Raw genomic sequence first — 14,181 nt, 5'->3', positions numbered from 1 at the left:
AACGGAACGTTTTCATCGGACAAACCGATCGTGTGTGGGCCCCATCAGTTTGTTTTCCATGGGTGAAAAAAAATAGCACATGTTTTAAAATTCTACTTTGGATAAAAAACTGATAGAAAAAACGATCGTCTGTGTGAAACTCCATCGGAGAAAAATCCACGCATGCTCAGAATCAAGTCAACGCATGCTCGAAAGCATTTTTCTCAGCACGTCGTAGTGTTTTACGTCACCGCGTTGGACACAGTTGGATTTTTGACTGATGGTGTGCAGGCAAGACTGATGAAAGTCAGCTTCATCGGATATCTGACAAAAAAATCCATCGGATCAGATATCCGATCTGTGTACAGGGCATAATAGTCTCCTCTCTTGTTTTTTTATACTCAGTTGTGACATGACGCTACTCTTATATCAAGACATCACTTGTATATTAAGGCAAAATGTATTAAAACATTTTGCTTGTCTTTCAAAACGCTCTCAAACCAAGATACTCTCAAACCAAGGTTTTACTGTATATGTAAAGTGCTGTGTAACTTGACAGCACTATATAAGTACCTGTAATAATAATAATAATGATGCCTAAGCAGTTAACATCTCTCCATACAGTTTTGAGGTGCTGGATTTGATACTTTTGACTTAATTTAAGCTGGTCCTAGATGAGTTTTTTTTTCTTGATCAGCTGATCAAATTCGAGAGAAGTTGATCACTAAAATTGACTCCTCTCAAACAGGAACTGCCGTAGATGGATCAACATTTTGTCGGTCCCTGCTGAATTGGCTGAATTCCGATCCATCTATGGCCAGGTTTAGCTTTGAAATATTCAGATTAGATCAATTTACCTATTGAAGAGCTGTGAGCATCTAGATAAACAGGGAGTAAGTACCGTATAAGCCGAGTTTTTTAGCACTTTGTTCTTGTGCTGAAAATGCCCCCCTCGGCTTATACTCGAATCACCTTTTTTTGTGCCTGATCTCCCGGGCTTTGAGGACCCGGTACCGGCTGGCCGTAGGTCCCCTGGACCCCAAACTTGGTACACATGTAGCCAAACTCTTCCTCTACAAGTGTGCAAAGTTTGTTGTCCTATTTTGGTACACATGTAGCCAAACTCTTCCTCTACAAGTGTGCAAAGTTTGTTGTCCCGATTTTTCAAAGCTGGGCACACCTTCCATAGACTCCCATGTTAAACGTCAGTCTAGTCATGGACACAGTGAGGCATGGGCATAGTGAGGCATGGGCATAGTGAGGCATGGACACAGTAAGGCATGGGCACAATGAGGCATGGGCACAGTGAGGCATGGGCACAGTGAGGCATGCACATGGACACAGTGAGACAAAGTGGGGCACAGTGAGGCATGCAGATGGACTCCCTAGGCTTATACTTGAGTCAATACATTTTCCCAATTTTTTGTGGTAAAATTAGGTGCCTCTGCTTATATTCGGGTCGGCTTATACTCGAGTATATACGGTATGTAAAGGTGAGGGTCTGCTGTCTCCCACTTTCTTGCTCTTGAATTACAAGGAAGGGAATGCACCATGTGCTGCCCATAACATAGTCCCTAACAGTGCATTATTTACAGCAATGGCCAACAGTGTAGCCAGCTGCACTTTCTTGCCAAGTTTTTAATAAAAATTCTAAATACAATGTCTCTGATGCCAGTTTATAAGAAAATGTATCTTTATTGTGCACTTTAATGTTTGTGAAATTGTTTTCTTTGCTTAGGTCATCAATAAATATGGAGACTTATATGGAGCAGATAGAATTGCCGAACTCCTTGGATTGGATAAAAATGCTCTGGATTTTAGCCCTGTAGAAAAGACCAAAATAGAGGCGGGATCACTTGTATCATGGTGTGTATAAAATATTTTTTTCTTGTAATATTTAGAAATGCCAGCTGTAATCAGCAAAATACCATAAATATGTTGAGTGCAGAATATTGCACATAAATAGTGTTCCTACTTTGGCACACAAATCTTTATTGCTCAAGTTCAGTGCAGTGGAGAAAGTCAGCAGATCTCTTTACACATATCGGCTCCTGTCATTGCCCATGCAACTTACTATGTACATCTCATTTCCATATAGTCATTAGCCTTGGGATCAGGCACATTTAAACACTTTGCATAATGCTGACCTTGAGGTGACATTCTAGAAAGAAATCTCCATATCATTTATAAGTGAACTTTTCATCTGTTAAAGTGTCTTTAATTTTTTTGTCTCCCCGCAGTGATCAGAATGTTCATACAGACCAAGAGTAATTCATAATTAGGAATACATAGAAGAAAGGGTCCTAAGCGCTAACATTTAAATTATGAGTTATCTTAGAATTGTATGTGTTTATTCCACAAACCTAAGCTATAGACAGTACTCTTTTAAGAAATCTAGATTTGGCGTAACCGCCCTTTGCCTTACGGAAACATCAGTCTGATTTGTAAATATACATGCAGTTTCTGGAGGTACCCCCATAGTTAGTTGTTCCAGCCCGGTTGGAGATTTTGCCACAGTTCTGCTGCAGACTTTGGCTGTCTTAGGCTAAAGTAGGTTCACACGAGTGCAGCTGCAATTTGATACGATTTTCAGTGGTTATGTAGTGTGATTTGGTTGCATATAGGATTTGCTTTTCATATTCTATGAGGTCAGAAGCGCATTGAAATCACACTACAATAGCACAGGACCCTTTTCTAAAATCACTCTGTGCTGCGTGATGTGATCGGCCTTCATTGCAAACAATATGATTACAAGTTTCATGCAATTCTGTACAATTCAATTTTTATCTGAAATCGCACTAGTGTGAACCAGGCCTTAGTTGCTTCTCTCTCTCTGCAAATAATTGCCTTGATGATGTTGTGATTAGAGCTCTGTGGGCGTACTATCTGGAGCAGATAGTGTTCTATAATTTGGTCTGTGTTTGAATTTTGGACTGGTTGGAGTTCACCTCCTCAACTGCACTGTCTGAAGGTTAAAGAGCTAGTTATTTTTAGGATTTATCAAAATTGCATTTGAAGGAATGCATCCGTAAACGTGCAGGGAAACTCCATCACATTTACAGTAATTTGGCTTATTTTTACCTAGGAAGAATAATTTTTTGATCATAGCTCATCAATGAAGCCCACTTCTGATCAGATTTATCCAGACTGTGCCCTGGTTCACACTGGGCTGCGGGAGTGAAGCCGTGCGAGTTCAGCTGAACTCGCACGATTTCACTCCCGCTGGCAGTCCCGATTTCGGCCGCGATGTAAGAGACATCTGTGCAGGTTTCTGCACAGATGTCAATGTAAATCGCAGCCCGAAATCACAAAAAGTAGTACAGGAACTACTTTTTGAAATCGGTGCAGCGCCGCAAATGCGGCGTTGCAACGATTAGGACAGTGTCATTGCCATCAATTGCCGGCAAATGCCGCCGATTTGAGATGCGATTTCACATGTGAAATCGCATCTCAAATCGAAGCAAATCGTACCCAGTGTGAACCTGGGCTGTAGGTGTGTTGTAGAAGGGCACCAGTGGATTCGCCCAGCTTTGTAGTGGTGTAGAACATCTTCTGATTTCAAATGAAAGTGAACTTGATTTATTTTTCTCATTAGCTGCACTCAGTTTTTGCTTAGACAGCACACCTTGAAAAACTTGTCTGCTGGGAAATCTCTGCCTGGGAGAGACCTTGATGAGGCAGGAGGTCCACCGTGTGTCTTGTCACTATGCTCACGTTTCCATGGTGCAATATTTTCCACATCTATTGCAATCTCACCCTTTAGTATAGTTCCCCCATTTCAAATGTTATTCTTTATACACAGCTGTTTCGGTTAAAGTAAATCATTTTGGTTTAACTTAAGCTGGCCATACATATTTCAAATCCTTGTATTCAGACTGCAGGCCAAACAAAGAAAATGAACAGATTCCTCCATACACTCTAACAGCAAGAATGGATGACTCTCCCCTGCCAGGCTATTGTATTCTGACAGACGGCGCTACCAGCTGTTAGAATACATGAATATTAGTACCTGCATCTAATTGGATGCAGGTGCTGTTCAGCTGGTCATTTTATGACAGGCTTCTTCTACAAAAGTGAATTGAACAACTGTTTACTGAACAGAGTGATGATGGATGGTTCGTGCACTGCTCAAATTATAGCCAAGCAGCATATGGCCAAGCTTACACATTACATCACTGATTATTAGCCCCTGTTTTCTATATGAATGGAGCACTGGGCTATATGCCTACATGTTTTATTTATTTTTTTACCGGAAAACTGTTTATTATTATTTTTGGTTTTTTTCGTTAGGGTCATTTAAATAACATATTGCCTTGCTTCACTTTTTGAAGAAAGGCTTGAACTCTATATACTATTTAATCCAGCCTTCTCCAGCCAGGGTGCATGGCACTTGGCAAAATGTGTAAAAAAAGCACTCATGCAGGGAGTGAAAAAATTACTTTATTGTATACAGGGAAGAAAATCCTTCTGATACAACTCTGCTAACACATTTCAGCCAAAGAAGGCCTAAATCTTAGCTATGATTCAGGCCTCCTTTGGCTGAAATGCATTAGTGGAGTTGCGTCAAATTAATCTTTAATCCTGTACAGCACAGGTGTAGAATCCGGCCCTCCAGGCCATTTTATGTGGCCCTCGCACATCTCCTGCAGCTCCAGCTCTCCTCTGGTCCTACTTCAGACCCCTACTTTCAAGCAATGCATCCAGCTTCTTCCCAGCAGCAGCATAAGGAAAGTGGGGTGCACTGTGATGTAAGGGAGTTACTAATGTAAAGGGGAGGGGATGCGCTGGACATCTAATCTTACAGATACAACCGGCCCTTTTGAGGGCAATCAAAATGCTGATGCGGCCCACAATGAAATTGAGTTTGATACCCCTGCTGTACAGTTTACAAAAGTAATTTCTTCAGTCCATGCATAAGTGCCAGCTTCTGTTACAAAGTTTGGTCCATGGCTATAGGTTCTGCAAATCACCAGTGTTTAGTTTCCCTCACAGTTTACATGGATTACCTAGGTTGAGCACAGTGAGCTATTTTTTCACAGTGCCTTGGAAAAATGCCTAAAACTTTCCCCAATTGCCCACAAGTGTACACAAGCCAGCTAATGCATCAAGCCTGCCTTTTGTTAGACCAAGTATTCTGAATTTTTTAAAACATTGCACTAAAACACAGAAGTGTAATGCCATTCCACTTCATTCTCAATTTAAGCACCAGGCAGGCATATTCTGGTACACTGCCTGACATTTAAATTAAATGCTAAGTAATTTATAGGGCCCCAACATTAGGGAATTACATCATTGTTATTTCTGATATTGCAATATCTAGCCTAAAAAGAAGCCAAATTATCATAGTCTGCTAGAGCTCCTGGCTTCCTCCAGTAATGTGATTTATACCCTTCTTGTGCTGTTACCACCGCTGACATCTTCTGCCATTCTACTTCTGGCTCCAAAGTCCTCGGCCATTTTTATTGGACAAGAAGGAAGATGTAACTTTGGCACATGCACATGGGAATTACTTTGTCGTAGCACACACAGCATGTTGAGATTGAACACTAAGCACTAAACTGCACATTTGTGGCTCAGTGTACAATTTGAAAACAAGTTTTCGCTTTAACTCATCCATTAGACACAAATTTTAGTCCACAGTGTGAAACAAAAAGAGAGATAAATAAACAACCAAAATACAGAACAGTGCAGTCGATTCTTGTTAATAATATACAAACGGATAAAAAAAGACATGAGACAAGTTAATGAATGAAACATTTTATATTTTTTTTTTCTTTTATGGTAGGCTGAGTTCAATTGACATGAAGTACCATATCTGGAAGCTTGGAGTGGTTTTTACTGACAATGTAAGTGCCCATCTTCATATAGATAAAATGCCATTTATTTAATAAATGTATAGCTGGGCTTTGTTGTCATTTATAAATGTTTTCCCTGTTTTAATTGCAGTCATTCCTTTACCTTGCCTGGTACACAACCATGTCAATACTTGGACACTACAACAACTTCTTCTTTGCAGCTCATCTCTTAGACATTGCAATGGGGTTCAAGACCCTAAGAACCATTCTCTCCTCAGTTACCCACAATGGAAAACAGGTAAGCCTGTCTAAATGTTTTTACATTTCGAATAAATCTAGGGATAGCAATTCATCTTCTACATGACACAGATTACCATTTGATTGCAATTTTTCTAAAATAAGCACAAAGATTAAAAAAAGATGAAGGCTTTACACTGGAGCTTGGCCTGGTTTATCTAGCAGCATGTATGGTCTATGACTCACTGAATCCACTAATATGTTCACATTACTCATGCCAGAAAGAGTCTTGCCTAGCTGCAGACTACTGAATTAAGTGCTGCTCATTTCACAGTTCAACCTCTGGTGTAGTACACTTAGCCATCCATCCTTTACAAATAGTTGGAATATGTGGAGCCTTTGTAAATGGATAGTCATAAAAACCTTGTAAGCTGTTCATAAAGCATGTCTGATAATAGCACTAGATTAGATAGTAATTCTTGCCACTTGTACCGGTACTTATATTTGGGTCATGAACTTCTGTAAGGAAGTTTATCAGGGAAACTAATATATAGCAACTCCACTTCTATAGGAAAATAGAGAGGACTCTTTAATTCATTGCTTCTTATGTTAGCAGACATAATTTAACTTCCATCTCTAAATTTTACCTGCCTATCTCCTTCCTGGAGCGCTACAAACTAATTTCTGCCTTTCCCCTTTCTGTTGGCCTTTAGTGGCTGATGTTTGTTGTAGCTTTCTCATGAATTATGAAAAGCCCAAGCAGCTGCTTTAAACACTCACAGCATGCACTATTAATTTTTACTGGTCACACGAAAAACCGCAGAACCCTGCTTTCAAGTTTAAGTGACAGTTATCCTCCTTATCAGGTTTATCTGTTTAGAAAAATAGTTTTATGTTGTGAAAAGGGTTATTTGTCCTCAAAGTTTAAGGCACACTTGAAATGAATGAGCTGCTTTAACACAACACACAATAATGCACTGCGCAGGTATGGTCCTGGCCTAAGTGTTATGAAGCTTTTTTTTTTTTTTTCTAACAATAGCAATAATAAAATGGTGACACTTGAATGATCAAATATAGAAATTATAGAAATTCCTGGACTGCTCCCTTTTAAACTCTAATGCCGCGTACACACGATCGGTTTGTCTGATGAAAACGGTCTGATGGACTGTTTTCATCAGACTAAACCGATCATGTGTGGGCCCCATCGGTTATTTATCCATCGGTTAAAAAATGTAGGAACTTGTTTTAAAATTATCTGATGGATAAAAAACCTATAGAAAAAAGCGATCGTCTGTAGGCACGTCCATCGGTTAAAAATCCACGCATGCTCAGAATCAAGTCGACGCATGCTTGGAAGCATTGAACTTCATTTTTTTTCCAGCACGTCGTTGTGTTTTACGTCACCGCGTTCTAAAGCCCTGTACACACGATTGGTTAACCCAGGGGTGGGCAATCTCGGCCCTCCAGCTGTGGTGAAACTGCAAATCCCATCATGCCTCTGCCTCTAGGAGTCATGCCTGTGATTGTCAGGGTCTTGCAATGTCTCATAGGACTTGTAGTTTCAAAACAGCTGGAGGGTCGAGTTTGCCCTTGCCTGGGTTAACCAGAGGACAACGGTCTGAAGGACCGTTGTCTTAGGTTAACCGATGAAGCTGACTAGTGGTCCGTCACGCCTACACACCATAGGTTAAATAACCGATCGTGTCAGAATGCAGTGATGTAAAACACAACGACGTGCTGAAAGAAACGAAGTTCAATGCTTCCAAGCATGCGTCGACTTGATTCTGAGCATGCGCGGGTTTTTAAGCGTTGGTTGTGCCTACTAACGATCGGTTTTGACCTATCGGTTAGCAATCCATAGGTTAATTTTAAAGCAAGTTGGCTTTTTTTTTAACCTATGGTTAAATAACCTATGGGGCCCACACACGATCGGTTTTGACCGATGAAAACGGTCCTTCAGACCGTTGTCCTCTGGTTAACCTATCGTGTGTACGAGGTCTGACACGATCGGTTTTTTAGCTTCATCGGATAACTGATGGAAAAATCCATCAGACCGTTTTCATCGAATGGACCGATCGTGTGTACAGGGCATTATAGTTGTGGGTAAAATGTATTTTTATTGTTTTTCATTTTTTTGGGGGGTTATACCTTTTTAAACTACTCTGTTGAGTCTGTCCTTGTTTTATAAACAAACATTTAGTACAAATGATTTTCCAGAGCATTATCGTTTAGCTAAAGATAGCTCACAGCAGTAGCTGCTTACCTTTGTGACTTTGTTGTCTCAAACCCCAGAACCCCAGAGCTGTTGAATTTAGGATCAGTCGCCACTGTATGTCTTGATAGCAGCAAACAAATACTCTTGTCCATGAGAGTCATGTCTGGGTTATCTAATGTTCAAAGGATAATTCCTCAGGCCTTGCTGCCCTCCAGGATTGGGGTACCCTAGCAATTGAGAGAGGGAATAGAGAAAAGAGGGCGCACCAAAAACTACTCACTAGCTGCGCTAGGCCTTGACCAACAACTTTGGGGCTCTTTTAAAAAAGCAATGGTACGCTTGTGATAGTCCTTAGACCTGCCTACTCTCAGTAACTTTGATAATGCTGATAGTACAAAGCGGGCCAGAGGCCCTCTCACTGACTCCCAGAGGTGACAATGGATGGTGAAATAGACCCCTTTAGTCCCGGTGCTGCTGCAGCTCACTTGACAAGAGTCTGGAAAACTCCCCGGTCTCTTATGCCTCGTACAAAGTCTTTTCATCGGACTTCCCACTGACTCACGGCAGACTTTTGCATGGTCAAAAGTCAGAGCGTGTGTACAAGGCATTAGCAGTCCTATTTGGTCAGCGAAACTGTAGAGACAATGTCACTACACCTTAGGATCTTTTTGAGCTGTCTCAGTCTTCTGCTTCCGCTGAAAGGTCTGAATCTGCAAACTCCCACGGCGGCAAAAGAGCAGGATTTTTTGGGCAAAAGAGTATAAAGGCCTCCAGGCTAGTTCTGTGTCCCATGACCTGTTGGGACCTGTAGTTTAGAAGGTCGGTTGTGTCATTACAAGGCCGCCACCTCGAACTACACCTCCCAAAATTTCAGGTGTCTGACATAAAAGTCTATTGATTTGGAACTATATGGCTCTCCCCCTGCTGGCCAGAGGAGCAGCTCAGTATAAATAACTAAAATGAGGAAAATTAAGACAAAGTAATGTCTTGGTTTCCATATTGTCACAGCCCAGTACCTGCCTAGATAAATAACTCTAATAACGTTAATATGTTATGTGTAATAATGTATAAATACATTGTAATTTTTATCCATATATGGAGAATATATCTCCAGGACCTTGGGGTTCTCTGCTTCTGTGCATTTTTTGTTTATCTCTTGCCCACCCCCCTAGAGCCATCTGCTTTTAAACTGAACGTGACAGGCTACTCAGGTTAAGTCTTGTGACATCATCTAATAAAGGATAATCATAGTCAAAGACATTTCATCCTAATATGAATGGCTGTGTTCTAAATTATTTCCAGGGTTACTATTATAAGGCCCCTTTCACATTGAGGCGTTTTTCATGCGGTACAGCGCTAAAAATAGCGCTGCTATACCGCATGAAAAATCATGCCCTGTAGTGTTCAATGTGAAAGCCCAAAGACTTTCACATTGAAGCGGTGCGCTAGCAGGAGCGCTCCAAAAGTCCTGCTAGCCACATCTTTACTGCGGTATAGGAGCGGTGTGTTCACCGCTCCTATACCGCGCCTTCCCATTGAAATCAATAGGAAACCGCGGTAATACCGCTAGCAGGGGTTGAAACCTCACCGCTAGCGCCCGAATATCGCAGTAAATACGACGGTATAGCGGCGCTACAAATAGCGCGGCTATACCGTCACCGCGGCTCCACGCCTCAATGTGAAAGAGGTCTAACCCATATAGGGATAGAACAGGACAGGATAGAAATGTCAAAATGTACCCACCCAATTGAGGAAGTAAATTTTTACAGCAGAGTGCTCTTATGTAGGCAACTTAATTTTCTAAGGAGAAACTCTTTGATTTCAATACACATTTGAGATACCATGGATACAACTCAAAGTCTTTTCTAGATATGTTTTGCCATTCTGCTCTACAAAAGTTTGCTTCCTTAGAATTTCTGGCCTGGTATTTTAATCTGTCAGTTAATGGTTAATGTCATATGTTTTCCTCAGCTGGTGCTCACAGTCGGTCTTCTGGCAGTAGTTGTTTATCTCTACACTGTTGTGGCCTTCAACTTCTTCCGAAAATTTTACAACAAAAGTGAAGATGAAGATGACCCCGATATGAAGTGTGATGACATGATGACGGTATGCACACAATATATGCAAAGAATAATTATGATTTGATAGACGGAACACAATATCAGCAGCACTTTATCAGAGACCTACAGTATCTCACAAAAGTGAATAGACCCCTCACATTTTTGTAAATATTTTATTATATCTTTTTATGTGACAACACTGAAGACATTACACTTTGCTACAATGTAAAGTAGTGAGTGTACAGCTTGTATAACAGTGTACATTTTCTGTCCCCTCAAAATAACTTAACACACAGCCATTAATGTCTAAATTGCTGGCAAAAAAAGTGAGTACGCCCCTAAGTGAAAATGTCCAAATTGGGCCCAAAGTGGCAATATTTTGTGTGGCCACCATTATTTTCCAGCACTGCCTTAACCCTCTTGGGCATGGAGTTCACCAGAGCTTCACAGGTTCCTCTTCCACTCATCCATGACGACATCATGGAGCTGGTAGATGTTGGAGACCTTGCGCTCCTCTACCTTCCATTTGAGGATGCCCCAGTCCATCACCTTTACCCTCAGCTTCTTTACCAAGGCAGCGGTCATTTTTGAGCTGTGTTTGGGGTTGTTATCATGTTGAAATATTGCCCTGCGGCCCAGTCTTCAAAGAGAGGGGATCATGCTCTGCTTCAGTATGTCACAGTACATGTTGGCATTCATGGTTCCCTCAATGAACTGTAGCTCCCAAGTGCTGACAGCACTCGTGTAGCCCCAGACCATGACACTCTCACAACCATGCTTGACTGTAGGCAAGACACACTTGTCTTTGGACTCCTCATCTGGTTGCCACCACACACGCTTGACACCATCAGAACCAAAAAAGTTTATCTTGGTCTCATCAGACCACAGGACATGGTTCCAGTTATCCATGTCTTTAGCAGTGAGTGAAAGGCAGAGACAATCCGCGCTAACCCCTTAAAATGAGTGAATGCTTAAATAATAAATGACTGTGACATGAAAAAATTAAATGTAAAGTGCTACACCTCAATTCTTAGCAGTGAGTGTCAGTGGTTGGTGAGGTTACATGTGAACGTTAGAGCGAGAGCAATAATTCTAGCACTAGACCTCCTCTGTAACTCTAAACATGTAACCTGTAAACATTTTTTTATTAACTTGGTGTAACATCATCTTTCACATTATACAAAAAAATTCATGAAACTGCCCCCCTCCCCCCACAAAAAAACACGTTTGAAAACTGCTGCGCAAATACCGTGTAACACAGTGGTTCTCAACCTTTCTAGTGCCGTGACCCCTTGATAAAATTTCCCAAGTTGTGGGGACCCCTAACAGTAAAATTATTTTCGTAGCGTGGCTAATTTGCGCCCCCAACCCACGAAAATGTAGCGCTCCCTGAGTCCCCTCCAATCATACAGTATTAACACCTCATATGGTACATTTTAGGATGTACCACTCTTTCTCTTTGTTCTCCTCTTTTTCCCTTTTATCTTTCGCTATCCTAATTTCTTGTTTTTCCCCCATCCCTCTCTCTAGCCGTCTTTCTTGTTTTTTCTCTTATTCTTTCTCTCCCTTTTTCTTTCTTCCTCCCCCTCTTTTCCTCTCCCTTCCATGTATTCTCTTTTTAATTCCTTCTCTTACTCCTTAGTGGAGGGGGAATTGGATGGGTGGCAATGCTGGGGGGAGTTCTGATCAGCCAACTTAGGTGCTCTTGATTAAGGTCATCTGCTGATCTGAGAACTGTAGTGGGGACTTTTAATGGCAACTATAATCACAGGTAGTGTTACCCAGTGTGTCTCTGACTTTTTGGTGTCTCGTAGCAGTGACACCTATGCTGAAATCAGGAGATGGGGTCTCCGACAGCCCCTCAAACCTCACAATCCTCACCAATCAGCGGACCTCTAGTCTATGCCCCCCAGCCATGCTGTGAACTGAATGGGTGGCTGCGAAGAGGCTGAGTGGGTGGCCGTGTGCTCCAAGAACAGCCCAGCTGGGTGGCCACCGGCTCCAGAGACAGCCCTGCTGAGCAGCCGCAAGAAGGCTGGGAGAGTGGTGCGGGCTTCAGGAACAGTCCAGGATCTAGCGACCACTGGTGTAACATAAAAGGTTGCAACAACAGACACTTTATTCCCTAGGGTGTCTGCTAAAAAAAATATATATATATATATATATATATATATATATATATATATATATAAATGTTTGGGGGTTCTGAGTAATTTTATAGCAAAAAAATATGATTTTTAAATGTAGGAGAGAAATGTCAGAATTGGCCTGGGTGCAAGTGGTTAATTACCATAAGTAAGTAATATACAAATAATTATTATATATTGTTTTTAAGGTGATTTACTAGTATCTGTTATAACATATAGCAAAATAATATATGATTTGCTTGGGAATAAACAGTACCTTTTCAGCAGGCAGCAGATTCTCATTCTCCCTCTGAACTGTGTGAAAAAAACATGGGATTTTATGTGAATCTTGTACACATAAACACATTTTTTCCTGGTAGTTAAGAGGGTTGGGCTGGAATGGAGCACATGTCTTTTAGACACATTCCCCTATGACACTATGACACTGCAGTGACAGGACAGCCTTCACATGCAGCTGTCCATTGAGCTCAGTGCCTCTGACATGTAGTGAGGAGAAGCACTGTGAGCTCATCCTCTCAGTCTGCTGCAAACAGTGTGCCAGCTTCTATTTAAACTGGCCACTCTGTATGTAGCTTCTGACAGACTGCACAAGAAGCTTCGTATCTCCGGAGCTATAGATGGCAGGAGCCCCAAATTTTGACCAGTGGTGGGCTAGGAATTCAGCTACATACCCCTGTCGAGATATGACCTGACCTGACTCCACGTCCCTGGTCCTTAGTCTGCTTGTCTTCAGCAAACAGTTTGTGGGCTTTCTTGTGCATCATCTTTAGAAGAGGCTTCCTTCTGGGATGACACCCATGCAGACCAATTAGCTGCGGCATATGGTCTGAGCACTGACAGGCTGACTCCCACCCCTTCAAGCTCTGCATCAATGCTGGCAGCACTCATATGTCTATTTTCCAAAGACAACCTCTGGATATGATGCTGAGCATGTGCACTCAACTTCTTTGGTCGACCATGGCAAAGCCTGTTCTGAGTGGAACCCATCCTGTTAAACCGCTGTATGGTCTTGGCCACAGTGATGCAGCTCAGTTTTAGGATCTTGACAATCTTCTTATAGCCTAGGCCATCTTTATGTAGAGCAACAATTCTTTTTTTTTCAGATCCTCAGAAGGTTCTTTGCCAATATGTGATGAACGTGGGTACCAGATGCCTGCCCTCCTCACTAACTCATAACAGAGGACCGGCCAATCTGACACCACGCTGTCACTTACGTAACAATGTCACTCTCAGCTGCAACCAGCACAAACATTTCCCAGCTTGCGGGACCACAATCTTGGTGTTAGCAGTCTGAGAGTGATTGTCACTGGGTTAATTACGCAATTAACCTTTTAACTGCCACCACTGACCTTTGATAAGGGAGGATCAGAACATCCATCAATTTAGCAATACCAATTATGATTTTAGAATATTCATCTGTACCACACACTGTCCCCACAGACAGGTCTGCTCAGAGGCCTTATTCTAGACAGTAGCACTCTTCAAGAGACAGGTTAGTTTCTAGCTTGCATTAAGAGATTTAGGGAAAAGGTTTAACACTTTTCAAAATAAGGTTTTAATAATGAAAATGTCAAAATTGGTGCAAAAAAAATGTTTCAACAAAATAAAGACAATCTACAGCAACAGAGTAAGAAGGCAGAGGGGAAAAGAATACTTGCGCAATGTCTTGAGTTGCCCCTTCGCATGACTTCTCTGTCAAGATCAATGGCATAACTATCAGTCCGTCCCCACATGCCAGGGTGCTAGGG

The 14,181-nt window shown here is 41.7% G+C and overlaps 1 protein-coding gene across 11 annotated transcripts in view; it reads left to right on the top strand.

Moving 5' to 3' along the window:
- LOC120920819 (ryanodine receptor 3) overlaps positions 1 to 14,181 on the top strand; it is a 692,572-nt gene that overhangs the window by 662,628 nt on the left and 15,763 nt on the right. For all 11 annotated transcript variants that reach the window (XM_040333156.1, XM_040333154.1, XM_040333152.1 and 8 more), the window contains 4 exons: positions 1,718 to 1,845; positions 5,765 to 5,825; positions 5,926 to 6,072; positions 10,198 to 10,332. In XM_040333156.1, the coding sequence (XP_040189090.1) occupies positions 1,718 to 1,845; positions 5,765 to 5,825; positions 5,926 to 6,072; positions 10,198 to 10,332 (471 nt within the window). The remainder of the gene's footprint in view (positions 1 to 1,717; positions 1,846 to 5,764; positions 5,826 to 5,925; positions 6,073 to 10,197; positions 10,333 to 14,181) is intronic.

Source organism: Rana temporaria, chromosome 13, assembly GCF_905171775.1.
Source record: "Rana temporaria chromosome 13, aRanTem1.1, whole genome shotgun sequence".
NCBI classification, from domain to species: Eukaryota; Metazoa; Chordata; class Amphibia; order Anura; family Ranidae; genus Rana; species Rana temporaria.
This window is presented reverse-complemented; position numbering and strand designations above follow the sequence as displayed.